We start from the raw sequence: 14,595 nt of genomic DNA, 5'->3' as shown, positions 1-14,595 counted from the left end.
CAGCCTCATGCTGGTACTGAGGGTGCACACACGTGCGTGCAAATCTGCTTAGCAAGGTGCAAGCGTGCTGTGTTCCCGGGCCAGATCCACCTCAGATCCAGGAGCAGCTGTGCCCGAGGCAGGAGCCCTGAGGGTGACCAAGACAGGAGGTTGGGTGTGGAGATGCTCCAGCGCAGCTCCAGGCTGCCAGCCAGGGCAAACCCACCTCCGTCCCTGCTTGTCTGTGCAGACACACGCTTAATAGCCATGACTGCTTCCCCCAGCAAGTTTCCAGGCTTCATTATATTTTTACTTGTCTTGCAGGAGATACAGCAGGCGCTCTGATAAATGAAGGGACAGGGCTGCTTGCTTTGCAGGGGATTTATGTGACAGTCTCTCTCTCAGCCCAGGAAATCCTGCGTGCCGTTCCTCACGGTGGCATCCCTAGCCAGCGGCGGGGGGCTGGTGGATGAGCACACCATGCCTGTCCCTGGGCTCCCACCAGCAGCGGGCTGGCACAAAGAGGCAGAGCAGACCAGCAGACCAGGGAGTGTTGGTGGTTGGTGCTGCGACACCTCGGAGGTGCTGTGGGCACCATTCGCCCAGAGCCACGGCAGAGTTACTCAGCTGAGTCTGAGTGCTACTGAAAGATAGACACCGTGCCAGCTTGTTCCCAGCATTGCTCCTTCACTGAGCTCCTCCCTGAGCTACCTTCACAACCAGGGTGGCTCCTGGAGACCCTTGCATGAGGAACCCTCAGTGCATCACCATCCATGCCCACGAGTGTAGCTGCTGCAGGATCCCTACGCGTCCAGTCCCTCACCCACTGTGGTTGCTGAAGGGTCCGTTGGTGGGGTCGTGACACTGGATGGGGACATCACGGCTAAGGGGATGGAGGGCATGGGTGACTCCAGGCTAGAAGCCACACACATGAAGGCAGCAGCCGGTGCGGAGCCCGCTGCCCGGCGTCCCGAGGCTGTGGCAGGGAGCGAGCAGGGACCATATGGAAGGTGCCGCCAAACGAGGCCGTTGAAGCAAAGGCTGCAAATGAGTTTAGTAGACAGCCAGACATTTTGAGGAGGGGGGAAGCAGAGGGGGGAGTGGAGGAGAGCAGGAGAAAGGGAGAGCCGGGTGCGGTGGCTGAGAGGGGCATGGTGGGCAGCGCTCCCTTTCCCCCCACCCCACACCTTCCCCCGGTGCCCTAACTTTAAGACCTCTCACAGGGAAGAGGGGACCAAGGTGTCGTGGCCCCTTCTTTGTTTTTAATTACTTCCCATTTTAATCTTGATTTGCACGTCTATCTCTCAGAACTGGGCCAGGGACTCTACAAAGCCCTCGTCAGCAACTCCCCCAATAATAAACAGGAAAAGGCTTAAGGGGCAAATCACTTGCATGTTAATGAGACTGTTTGCTGGAGTCAAGAGAGAAAACAGCAAACAAACAAATGGACTGAATTCCAGCGGCAGCTGTTTGCTCCTTAATCTCGGCTCGTCAGAGCTGCCCTTTGATGGGACACAATCTACACAAACGATTGTGCTAAATCTTCTAATCTACGTCCTCATTATTACATCCCTTCTTACGCATGTAAATCAGGGACAAACTCATTTTAATATGTAGATAGATTATGGAAGGGAAGGGGAGGGGATTGGAGGGGAAAGGAGCTGCTGGTGGTGTCTGCGCCTGCCGGGTTCGGAGGGGTGTTAATGAGGAGCACAGGGAGGGGAGCTGTCTGTGCAGACCCCCACGGTACCAGGAGGAGGGGGAGGAAGAGGAGGACCTGTTGTCAGGGCAAAAGGAGGGGGTATAAAGGGACAAGGACACTGGTGCTGGGACACTGGAGAAGACACAGGTGCGGGCCAGCATCAGCAAGGTGATGTGGTGGGATGCTGAGGAGGACCTTACCCTGGCATCCCCTAAGCCTTCTGCCCACACACTCAGCCCCCGGCTTTGTTGAGGTGGGATGCTGGAGGAGGCCTTGGTGGTCTACAAGAGGGCTTGGTGGTGACATATCAAGAAGTGACAGGTGCCCACACTGCAAGGGCATGCTGGGGCCCTAGTATTGTTCCTGGGCACCTTGCAGTGCAGGGACTCCTTGCAGCACAGCACTGTGCTCTCCCACCCCTCCTCAACCCCCTCACTCCCAGAGCTGTTAGTCAGTGGACTGAGGATCAGACCAACCATCTTCACCCAGGCTGGAGCAACAGGCTAACACCTCAGGCTGCAGAGTCCAAGGATGCACATCCTCAAACAGATGTCGTTAGAGCTATGGTTATGATCTTTATTATGTTTAAAATAGTTGCTTTACAACAAACTCACTTGTGGGGAAAAGAGGTCTCCTGCATTTCCCTGTCTCCGGCATCTCCTAATCCAATTTCCAACCTGCAACCTGCTGCTGTGCCACCTTCTTCCACTGGAACGAGGTGGGAGAACAGTAAGATTATGCAGCACCGGCCTTATTTATCTGAGCAATCTCATCTTCCTCTGCTCCAGCAGGGGCAGCCTCCTGGTAACACAGGGAAAAATATTTCAAAAACAACCTGGTCAGTTCACAAATTCCCCATTGACCTTCTACAATGCAGAAGCTAAGCAGTAGGTTGGAGCACAAAAGGTGAGTACAGAAGAACAGCAGAAGCATGTAGAAACATAATCAAAATGGCCAAGCATAAAATAAGTTTGCAAGCAGCAGGTTAATCAAAGGGAACAAGAAATCTTTCTGTAAATTCATTAGTAGCAAGAGGAAGACTAAGCAAAATATTGGATCACTGCTCAACAAGGAGTGAAAATTATTGACAGAAGATAATATTAGAGAAACTAATAACAGTGATAAAGAGGTGAGATCTTGGCATGGATTAAGGAAAGAGTACAGTAGAAGTAATGTTATTGAGATAGATGCATTCAGATTTATTGGGTGTAATGAGCTTCATTGTAGGTACTTAGAGATTTGGCTACAGCAGCCCAGAGTCAGTAGTGGCTGCCTTCCAGAACCTGTAGAAATGTGGTGGAATACAGGAAAACTGTAGGCATCGCTCTTTAAAAAGTGAAGGAAAGGGAGATGGGTAATTATGGACCAATCAGCTTAATTGCCATTCCCATTACAATTCTGGTGTAAATCACCAAGTTATCTCTAAATATCAAAGGCAAAATGAAGCAATCAATTGCATTCAGTGTGGATTTATCAAGGATCAGTCCCTTCCAGTCACTCTAATTTATTCCTGTGGCAAGGCAACAGGTCTTGTAGATAAGGAAGGACCAGAAGATGTTGTGTATCTTTAATTCAGTAAGCTGTTTAAGCTCCATTTCAGAAACTGTCCTTATGAGAAAACCAGGGAAGTATAAATTAGCAGAAACGACTGTTAGATGGATAAAATATTAGTTGAAAAACTGTGCTTAGCGCATAGTTCTTAGTGGTTTACTATCAAAATAAAGGATGTATTGAGAATAGCTCCACAAAGATCTGTTCTGGGTCTGGTTCTGCTTACTGATTTAATTAACAACATGGCTAACAGAAGAAAGAGTGGGCACATCTGGAAGACACAGACCTGGAAGACCTGGAAGGCACTTAAAGTACACTGGAGGACAGGCTTAGCATTCAAAATTGGGAAAGTGGTTGAAAAAACATAGATGAAAGTCTGTAAGAAACCATGCAAAGGATGTTGGTGATGCAGAAAAAATGAAATGTATAAACAGGGGTTGGAAAACAATTTGTTAGGCAGCAGTTCTTCCAAAAAAACACCAGGGGTTAGAATGGATTACAAGCCCTGCCAAAAATAGTATCCTGTTGCAAAAAAACAAACCTCCTACTTCAAGGAATAAATGCAACTACAACGTCCAGACCTCTGGAAATTATCTTTCCTTCTAATCAGCATCGGAGGGACTTCAGTTGGTGTCCTGAGCCCTGTGTTGGCATTGCCTTTCAATGCGGACCAATTGGAGGGTGTCTAAAGGAGGGCAATGAGAATGATCACAGATTGGAGATGAGTCCTTGCAAGGAAAAGCTGGAAGAAGCGGTGTTGTGGAATTTGAAGAGGGAAGACTAAGCATCGATAAAAGAAAGTCCCCAGGCACAAAAATTATAAAGGGAGAGGGAAAAATTTGTCCTTTGTTCCTATGGCAGGCAGGTAAGTCCACAGGAAATTGTAGCAAGAAAGGTCTGTGTTAGACATTAGAAGCGAAATTAAGAAAAATGGAGGCAGGGGGAAGACTGCACAGAATACTCTGGAAGAGATTACTTAGGTGCTTGTCCATCTGTCAAGAATGAGACAGGTATGGCCGATCACACCATGAAGCAGAGAGGAGGAAGAGACGGCCTCTCTAGGTCCTTTCCAGTCCTAGTTTTCTAGGATTCCATCTCATCATTTCTGCCATCCACCATCTAACCTTCAGCAGTACTGGAGATGAAAGTACACAGAGATGGATGAGGCACCAGGAAGTGCCAGTGGTTCATTGAACACATCACTGCTCTCCTCACTAACACCCCAGTGTACACTCACTAACCAGGAATGATGACAGAATGGAGATCTGAGAGATGATGGAGATCTAAGAGCTGACCAAACCCTTGAGGTGGACAAAGCATTGGCCCCCACCATTTTCTGGGATCTGGCTATGCCACCCAGATCACTGCCACTGAGCATTGCTGCTGGAGTTAAAAGAGTGTTGTGAGCATTGCCTCCCCTTCACTACCAGATAACTGACCTGACTGCTGGTACTGCTCCCCCTTGCTAGGAAATCTAAATCAAGCAATGGCTTCAAGACTTAGTATAAACTGTCTATATACCTTACTAGAAGTATCTATTTCTGCAGCATTTCCTTGGGGAAATCTTGGGAGGCTGGAAATGTATCAGGCTGGAATGAGTATCCACCTCAAGTAATGGAGTTTCAAGTAAAGGTTGGAAATTGTTTCCTTGCCCCTTTTTCTCTATTCCTATCTATTTTCAATCTGTATGTTTATCCTATGTCACCTTCTTTCCTTGGCCCCATGCATTACTGTTCATAGCATAGAATCATAGAATTATTTATACCTTTAAGACTATCAAGACCAACCATTAACCTAACACTGCAAAGTTGACCACTAATACATGTCCCTAAGTGCCACGTCTACATGTCTTTTAAATACCTCCAGGGATGGTGACCCAACACTACTCTGTGAGGACTGTTCCAATGCTTAATAACTCTTTCAGCGAAGAGGTTTTTCCGAATATCCAATCTGAACCTCCCGTGGGGCAACTTGAGGCCATTTCCTTTCATCCTATCCCTTGTTACTTGGGAGAAGAGACTGATCCCCACCTCACTACAACCTCCTCTTAGGTAGTTGTAGAGAGCGATAAGGTCTTCTCTCAGCCTCTTTTTCTCCAGACTAAGCAACCTCGATTCCCTCAGCTGCTCATCATAGAACCTTCACCAGCTCCATTGCCCTTCTTTGGACACACTCCAGCACCTCAATGTCTTTCTTGTAGTGAGGGGCCCAAAACTGAACACAGTATTCAAGGTACAGTTTCACTGCTGAGTACAGGGGGATGATGACTTCCCTAGTCCTACTGGCCACGCTCTTCCTGATACAGGCCAGGATGCTTGTATCACACCCTTGTATCACACTTGATGTTCCACACATCCTTGTCTGCCTGAGGAGCACAAAGCCTTTCATGCTTTCTTTTGAGATGAGCAACAGACCATAAGAGGATCGTGGTTCTTTGGCCAGAAAGGTGGACACATTTCCAGGCTCCACCTTTCTTCAGGCTGCTATGAGCAGCTCACCGTTGTGTGCCAGCAGTGGTGCCGAATCTCAAGTTGCGTTGTCTGACAAGCCAGGATATTAGCTCTGGTCTTCAAAGCTCTCTCAGAGTCAATTATGTCTGAGTCTGCATTTTCATCACGGCCCGCCTGCTCCTTTGGGAAAATGCAGTTGACTAAGTCCATGATGAAGTGAGGGAAACTGAAGATGAAACGGAGATAAATGTCAAGGAGGTTTGGCTACTGAATAAGTTTGCAAAGGGAATACACTACTCCAAATTGGATACATTTAGGACACACAGCAATGCTCCCTTTCTTAAGAAGCTTTTCCACTATAAGAGAAAAGAGGGCTTAATATCATAAGGTATGATTAAAACAAAACAAAAATACAATAGTCCCTTCTTAACAGAGTTTATGAAGACTTGAAGAAGGGTAGATTTAAGCTCTCCTTGCTGGAGAACTTCTGTCCCAGCCTGACAGTTACACTCAGCGCCTATTATTTACAGTCATCTGGCTGCATTCTCATTTTCATTGATAACTCCCATCTGAAAATTCACAATAATTTTCCCAGTGGCAATTTCGCATTTTGATAGTTAGGACCTCAGGAACAAATCTGAAAAGGGATTTTTTTAATCAACAAAATAAACCAAAGAACCGAACAAGGACCTGTGTATTTCTGACACCAGGCAAGAAGGTCACTTGAACCAGCTTCATTTCATTTGGATTGTGTCCTTGGCAATTCAACCTGAATTTATTTTGGGAAACAAATCTTGTGAGTAGTTTTCCCACACATTGAATGCATCTGTGGTATTCCCTTCCTCTAACAGTTCCATAACGCTAAGACAATTCAGTATGCACAGAAAAATTTCTCCTGTTATGATAGAGTGATGGGAATTAGATTTTTGCCATAGCAATTGAGTCTAGCAATCTTTCCCTCTTTGGAAGATAAATTTCTCTATCATGCTTCTTTCTTCAGCACCTAGCTCTGTGGCATCCAAATGTAGCAGAAAAATAATACAACCACAGCCCAGAACAAGGACTTCTTTTTAATCTTCACCCTTCTTGTGAGGCAGGGGAATCTGCATTTTTGCTGTTCCATTACTGCAAAAGCAGAATAATACCTCATCTCCCTTAGAGTGGGATCCATCTCGCCTGACTTTAGAGGCCTGCACCTGAGAGAATCATGGGCTACTTTTGTAGCCAATATCAATCTTGTCAATAAGGTCAATGGAGATGCAATTCCTCTAGTCCAATGTGGACAATTGTTTCAAGAGAAGATGAACTGTGCCCTGGGCTCTATTGAGCCTACTGACCAGAGCACTCTGGCTGGAATGGGAATGTGGTCAATGTAGACTGTCTACACTTTAGGTGCTCATGCCGGGTCTGATGACTCCCGTTGTCACATTGTGTTCTCTCTCTGGCCATATGCTCATTCTGATAGTTCCCATATAGATGTCAATAAGTGTGAATTTTGGGGAAGTTTTTTCTTATTGCTGCTAACACAATGGTTTAGTCCAGGTCCTCTGTGGTCCTCAGCTATTGCCTTTCCTCATGAAGGCTCTCTTTGAAGCCTACCTACATAAGTTTCTCCTGATTCACAAATTCAAGGTTTGGGACAAGCAATGAGGGATTAGACCACATCTATCAAAGAGCACAGAGGCATTTTTGAAGAGTAAGTAGTCCCTGGGGTTAAGATCGGGCCTGCACAAGGTACTAGGCTTGGCAGTCGGCTGGTGTTCATCCACCCAGCAGCGCTGGTGGCAGGTGGCTAGCTGTTGAGAGATTTTAATTTTGTGAGATAGAGGCCACCTGGTCACATGGAAATGACACTCAGTTGCTTGTGAAGCCTTGGTGTGCCTGCACCTGTGCCAAGCCTGCTCTGCCCCTTGGCCCTGGCTCAGAGCACCCAGCTTTCCCCAGGCAGGCCGAGCTGGGGGCTCACTGCCCCAGAGAGACCATCATCACCCAGAGCCTTTCTCCAGGCTGCTGGGTTCTACCTGGGACAACTGAGATCGGGTAGCTCCCACACTGCTGCCCCAGCCCCACAGACATGTCAATGCAGAGCTGGGGCATTGCACTGTAAATTGGGGTGGTGAAAAGGTCTGGGTTAGAAACAACCTCTTCCTGGGAGGAAAGGGGCATCTTCAGATGCCGATTTGGCCAGTGTCTTCAGCCTGGAGAGAAATGATGGTCGATACAGGTTGGTCCCTTGGGTCAAGTGAGACAGCTCGGGCTTGATGGCCCCTTGTACGCGTGTTAATATCCGGCACACAATACCCAAATATCCTCAGCATCCCCCTTCGCACCTGAGTCCTCCCAGGGAGCAAGGGCAGCTTTTGGAGACTCCTCATTAGGTCACTGGCCTCAGGAGCCGAAATCTCCCCTCCCCCACCTCTGTACACAACTGTTCCTCATTTACATAAATTATCTCTATTCAATTATCTGTCCAGATGTCCGAATTGTGCCACCAATGATCTGTGAATGAATTAAAAATGGAATATAATTTAATAATAACTGATTAGAAGGAGATTAGTTGTTATATAAAAAGGAAAAACCAAGAGATAGCTAGTTGCCCTTAATCCGAGCCAATCCACAGTAATTATAGAAATACAGTCTCGCTTGCTCGCCTTCCCCATTTCTCTTCTTCTCCCCCCCCCCATTTTCTCTCTTTCTCCTTTTCCCTTTTCTCTCTGTCCTTTCTTTCCTCTCTCTCTTCTTTCTTTTTCGTTTCTTGGTCTCCGTCCCTCCTGGGTCTTCTCTCCACTTTCTCCTCCTGATATACGTACCTACGGCAACAGAGTCAAAGCCCCCCCGGCGGCTGATACACCCGTGTAGCTGGGGATGTTCTGGCAGGTCCGACCAGCAAGAGCTTTCAGCTGCATTAATGTCCTGTCTTTCAAGCCATGTTAATGATGGTGTCTTTATACTCTCACTTTTCTGCTCAACATTTCTGGAATTGCTGCCTTTTCCCCGGATTCGTAAACCAGACTCTTTTCAAGTTTCCCTCCCTGTGTCCTTCGGAGTCGTGCAGAGCAATTTCTACATTGTGCTGGATGTAATAAAATCATAAGCAGTGCAGAGGCTCTGGCTCCTCCTCTTGAACCAGGAGGAACCAGCAGCAGGTCCCTGAGCCCCCATGGTGTCTCTCCCTGGAGAAGAGTGCCCAGGCTTTTCCAGGAAACTTTATTTTTTCAGTGATATTTTCTCCTCTCCCGAGCATACAGACACAATACTCCAGAGCCAGGCTGAGAGTGCAGCACTTGTCAAGGTATTAGAGGCAGAAAAAATTGGAGAGAAATATACACCCCCCTGCCACCCCTACTTCGTGGGGGTCCCCCACCTTGCCTACCAGAGCTCCATTCTTCCTAGCTGTCACCCACCTATGTCAGCTGGGACTCCTGGTGTAAGCCTCCATTGCTTGCTGTGATTTGCAATGGCATGAAGCTGAATAACTGAAAACCAGGATTAGCTTATTTTTACTCTTCTTATGTATTAGATCAAGGGAAAAAAAATCATTTGCTCATGTTCACTGCTGAGCTGGAGTGGACTGTTTATTTCAGGTAATTTCATAAAATGATTTGGAAGCTATCAGTAAACAACATAAGTCAAATTTGTCCCCTAGTTCAACATGGAGCTTGTCAGATGTGGGCAGTGATGATTAGGGATATGGCTTAGAGAAACACTCTTTTACAAGAAAAATGAAGCTGAAAATGCAAACATTTTCATTATCATAGACTCATCTACCTGTACTAACGTACCAGATACTTAAAACCTTCAATGCCTTGGCTTGCTATGTCAATGTTGTCTTGCCTGACACCCCATTTCTGAATTGAAAGCTCTGCTCCTTCAGATGTCACTGGTAAGAGAACTGCTCACAGCAGCAGGTCTACCTTTCCCTCTTCTAAGCATTAAGCCATCTGCAGTCCATATCCCTTCTCCCAAAACTGGTCCGTAAAGGGCTGCTCCATCTCTCAGGGACAGCTGCAGTGTTTGGAAAGTCAGCTGAACCAGCTCCTGCGTTCCTCCAGCATCAGTTTAAATCCATGTTCCCAAGCTGCATCTGTGCTAAGATCTATCCTGTGTCACTGACACTGGTGAGATCAGCTCAGGCTCAGAGCTTGGGACCTTGGCTTTGCTGCAGAGAGGTCGGAGTTAACAGGGAGGGGAGAAGGACCAAGCATGGCTCAGGCTCCAAAAGTTTCAGGTGCAGCAGTGTTCTGCATGGAAATATGTGCATATAATATTATTCACAAACATCTATTTGAAGTGTCTAATCCAGGCTTTTATGCTGTGTTCATTACCACGACGTCTGAGGAACCTGTGAATGTAATTAAATCATTTGATATAAATAACTCTTTGCGTGTTGGTGTTTTTGTTATCTTCTACACCGCTTAGTCAAAGAAAATTTTAAGGAGGAGTTTGTTTTACTGGCATGGTGATCAGTCCTCTGCCTTTTTAATTATTACAGACTTCCTCAGCTTAGGCAGAGACTGCAATGCCATCTTCGCAGGAGCTGCTGCATTTCCAGGTATCCAGCCTGGCTCTCTGCAGCTGGAGAGCATTACCCTGGTGGCTCTGCCAGGGAGGAGCAGAGATCAGAGAGACCTAAGGTCTAAAGCCCAGAGAGAAAACTTAACATATGACTTAGTGGGCTGCAGACCATTTTGCTGAGGTCACGGATGGCAGCTGGTGGTTATTTTACCCCTTAATGCACCTTTTATTTCTTTAAAATAGAAGGGTGTTTTTAGACATAAAAGAATTTAATGTTAGAATTTAGTTAATGTTACAGTTGCACCAACAAGCAGAAAATGTTTCACAAAGTAAGTTTTTAGAATGTTGGCATCAAAAACCCACAACCCTTTAAAAAGTAATCGAAATTAATTACCACAAAATGTGTAAAGTTTTGATTACCCTGCCATTCAACCCCTTTCATTAGCACAAATACAAATGTGAAGATTTACTTTGTCAGTCCTGTAATACGCAGTCTGGGTCAATTATCTTGCTTTTCCTGCGGAAAGCCCGCCCTGCTCTTCAAAAATATTTACAAAGGGTCACTCTAGTGAGCTCGTCTGTGTGAGTGCTGGAAGCAGAGGGGCCATATTTATTCCCTGTTTAGTCGGTAACTCCAGGAAGGACTGGCAGTCCTAAAGGAAGCTGATCAAGACCTTGTTAAGGTAACATGTCTCCTTTACAGGTCACTGCCAGCAAAAGAATTCATTAATTGTAATTTCTATGTTGTTGCCATATTTTACAATGTTACCTTGCATCTCACTGTATTGGTGGTTTTCACAAATACCTCTAAGAATCAAGAGATTACAAGAAAATTTCAGCTTTTATTAAAAAGTGCCTCCACCACCACTGCTGCAAAAGGTTTGACAACACCAACTGGAGCCATTCTAATGCTCAAAAAAAGAAACTTAATACATTATTTAAAGCCTACCATAATTTTCAACCTAATATATTTATTTTTTATGGACTTAATTCAAAAACTTTGGTCTCTTGGGCTTTTGCACTGAGCATTTTTATATTTTGATAATTAAAATGTTAGCGCTCTGTGGTTGGAAGACGTGTTCAGCAGACTTTGAAGGATATTATTTACATATGATTTGGCTTTGATAGTCTTACCTTTTTGAGTAATATTTTACTCACAAGTAGTTTCATTGGCTTCTATGGGTATTATTCAATATGATAATACGAGGAGAGGTAGCAAATCTGCCCCTTAGGTTAATGCAAGACAAGCCATAGTTAGTGAAGGTATATTAATGCTTTATGTTTTGAAAAAAATATTTTGTTCTCTTTTATAAATCCATCTCTGAAGCCCACATGAAAGCATTATACACCTTGGTATTTCTGATGCAGAGATTCAAAGTTAAAGGGATTACTGAAATGTTTCTATACCATTAATTTTCCCAGGTTTACATTTATGTTAGGGGATGTGTGAACTGGAAGCATAATCAAACCCTTAGCACATGATACCTTTTCATTCTCTTTTTTTTTTTTTGCATTATTTCCATCAGGGTTTCAGTATCTGCTTTTCTAATGGTTATTAACCCCTGGAGGAACCTCAGTTTGAAGCTGGTTTTATTGATGGTTGTTATGGAAGTTTTCAGGGAAAAAATGTTCATTTATAGCAAATCTAAGAACATATTTCAATGCCCTGAGTGATGTTTAGCTGTATTTGTCTGTGTTGCTTTTGTTAGGAGTCTGAAGACGAAGGGCAGTGCCATGGCATGGGCAGTGGGACCAGGAGCTCTGCAGTCCAGTCCTTCCCTAACTTCATCAGAAGACAGTGGCTTTTAGCACCCCAAAGTCAGGACTTTTCCAGGCCACCTCATGTGCAGGACCTTTTCCAGCTGATACTCCTGCACGCCGCCTGGGAGAGGCAGTGGCACCACCCTGTGCCATAGGCTTCACCCAGCCTCAGCACTGAGGAGCAACCACTGCTTTCCTTCCAGGACCTCCACAAACCCTAGTTCAGTTCAATGGACCTCCATCTCTCTTTAATCTGTTCCCATCTACCAAACATGCCTGTGTCCTGGGTTCTTCCCCTGGGCTCCACCTCTGCCTCACAAACCAAACCTCTGGTAGATGGCTGTGAGTCAGCTTTGCCTGTGCTCCACCACACCAGAACAGCAGCACTCACAGAGGTTTCCCCCATCCCAGGCTGTCTAAATGCTCTTTTAAGTCTTCTAGGTTGGGTTGTAAAGAGCCTGGGGAGCAAGACTGTGACATTTTCAGAAGTCCATGCTGACCTGGAGGTGGGCTGCTCAGCTCCACACAAGGATGAAGGCAGAGATGTGCTGCTAAATAGAGGCTATTTTCCAACAGAACAGGACATGTTTTGCAACAAACTGGGCTGCATATTGGAAGTATTATGCAAGGATGTAAGATGAGAAAGAGGCCCAGGAGCATTCATAAACCAAAACTATTCCAAGCAACCCCAAGTTGGGACAGACTCTCTGTTGGCTCCATGGTTTTGGTTGGAAGTTTCATGGCTCTGTCTGCCCCGCGGGTTATTAATTCATTAGGGGAGGCCAGGTGGCACTAATGATGGTTGGTGCTGAGGACTTGACACCTCCACTGCAGATGTTTGGGGCGATTTCTTGGGATTAGCTCTTCTCTGGTGCCATGGACTGAGCACCCATTTGCAGCTGAAGGGTGCTGGGAGGAGGGGGCTTGTACCACGTCATCTTCCGCAAGGACACCAAGTTGCTTCTCCAGAGGCTCCTGTGCAACGCAAAGCACAACGATGGAAGCAATAGGGATCTTTGCATCCAGAGCACACTCTGGATCCAAAAGCCATGTTCAATGTAGAGAGAGACTCATTAGTGGCTGAGTCCGACCTGTGCCAAGGCCATAAGCTTTGTCAGTGCTGGAGCACATAGTGTGGAAGGTCTAAGCAGGAAAGACCATTCCTCAGGCAGTTTTAACACTGGGTTATTAGAGATGGTTGTAAATCAGGTTTTCTCATACTATGGGAAATTCTAACATTTTAAACTCTTTCCATGGAGAGTTAACATCATAATTTTAAAATGCTGTTTTGTAACTTCATTGCATTTTTTCCCTTCTATTCTTACAGGTCATCAGCAACAGCCGACAGCAAGCGCAGCCTGCAGTGTGCACACACCTATTGCTGGCAACACACCGTGACTGACAACAGAGATAGTGATTCCTATTTTGTATTTTAAAATAATTAAGGTCATCAGAAACTTCATGGCACATGAAATATGTCATACTTTTGGCAGCGTGAAGATTCTCTGCTGTGTTATAATGAAAGAATTTTCCATCAATTTCGTATTCACTCAGTACTATATAGAAAATGTACCTACTTTGAAAATTAAAATGAAAATAGATTTCAATGATTTTTCATGAAATAACGTGATAATGGTACAATAATATAAAATGAAAAATGCATAAATTAACATGAGGAAATACATTTCAGAACAATATTGTAAAACAAACTGTTTCAAAATATATTGCTGTAGGAATTTCTGTAAGCAACTATTTTTCTGTCAAACCCTCAAACATTTCCATCAAAACAGCTTTTTTCCAGCAAGAAGCTCCTTTAAAAATGTCTCGCCTACTCTACTAATTATCCTCACTGTGAAAAATCCAGGCCTTATATTAATACTTATATTTAATTAAATTAATTAATTTAATTATGAATTAGTTAGCTTGACCTTCCGGTGCTGAATCCTGTTATGCCTTTGTTTAATAAATTAAAGAACCTTCCACCCTCCGAAAGCGTCTCTCCTAACTACTTACAGAGGGTGACCAAGCCACCTCCTAATTTTCTCCCTAACAAGCTGACTAGATTGAGCTTCTTAATTCTCACTGTATGACAGGTTTTCCAGCTCATGGGCTGTTCCTGAAGCTCTGGTCTGAATAGTCTCCAGTTCTCTGGTGTTATTTTTGGAAATGCAGACACCAAAAGTGGACACAATATGTATCTGTCTTGGGATGTCTTGGGATGCCAAGACCATCCTCCTCCTGCTAGGTAATATTTTCTTGCCAATACATCCAAAAATTGCATAGCTCTGATAGAGCAGATTACACCAAAAAATCCACGTTTAGTTTCCATTATCTGTCACATCTCCTCCATCCTCCTCAACGCCGCTGCTTCCCATGACAGCATCCTGTGACCTTCACTTTCTGCTCCGAGATATATGATCTTGCATTTGGCTATATTAAAATCACATATTGTTCAAATGAGCAGAGCCTGCCAAGTGATCCAGATTGCTCGGTGTGACTGACCTGCTCCCACCATTATTTATCACTCCACCAATTTTTCTGTCAAGTAGAAATCATTACCAGCATTGATTTCGTATTTTCTTCCAAGTGGCTACAAAGATAGTACACGGGGTGGACTGAGAACCCATCTCTAGGCAA

At 45.1% G+C, this 14,595-nt stretch overlaps 1 protein-coding gene across 2 annotated transcripts in view; it reads left to right on the top strand.

The window, feature by feature from the left end:
- Positions 1 to 13,900, top strand: part of LIN52 (lin-52 DREAM MuvB core complex component) — a 74,824-nt gene extending 60,924 nt beyond the window's left edge. Inside the window, exon 7 of one of the 2 annotated variants that reach the window (XM_014941969.1) lies at positions 13,286 to 13,900. In XM_014941969.1, the coding sequence (XP_014797455.1) occupies positions 13,286 to 13,360 (75 nt within the window). In that variant the 3' untranslated portion in view covers positions 13,361 to 13,900. Of the gene's footprint in view, positions 1 to 11,906; positions 12,633 to 13,285 lie in introns of those variants that run through there. The other variant, XM_014941968.1, reaches the window with a different exon arrangement.
- The last annotated feature ends 695 nt before the right edge of the window (positions 13,901 to 14,595 follow it).

This window comes from Calidris pugnax, unplaced genomic scaffold (genome assembly GCF_001431845.1).
Source record: "Calidris pugnax isolate Ruff unplaced genomic scaffold, ASM143184v1 scaffold56, whole genome shotgun sequence".
In the NCBI taxonomy this organism is placed as follows: domain Eukaryota; kingdom Metazoa; phylum Chordata; class Aves; order Charadriiformes; family Scolopacidae; genus Calidris; species Calidris pugnax.
Note: the sequence above shows the minus strand (reverse complement) of the source record. Positions and strands in the feature narration are given on the sequence as shown.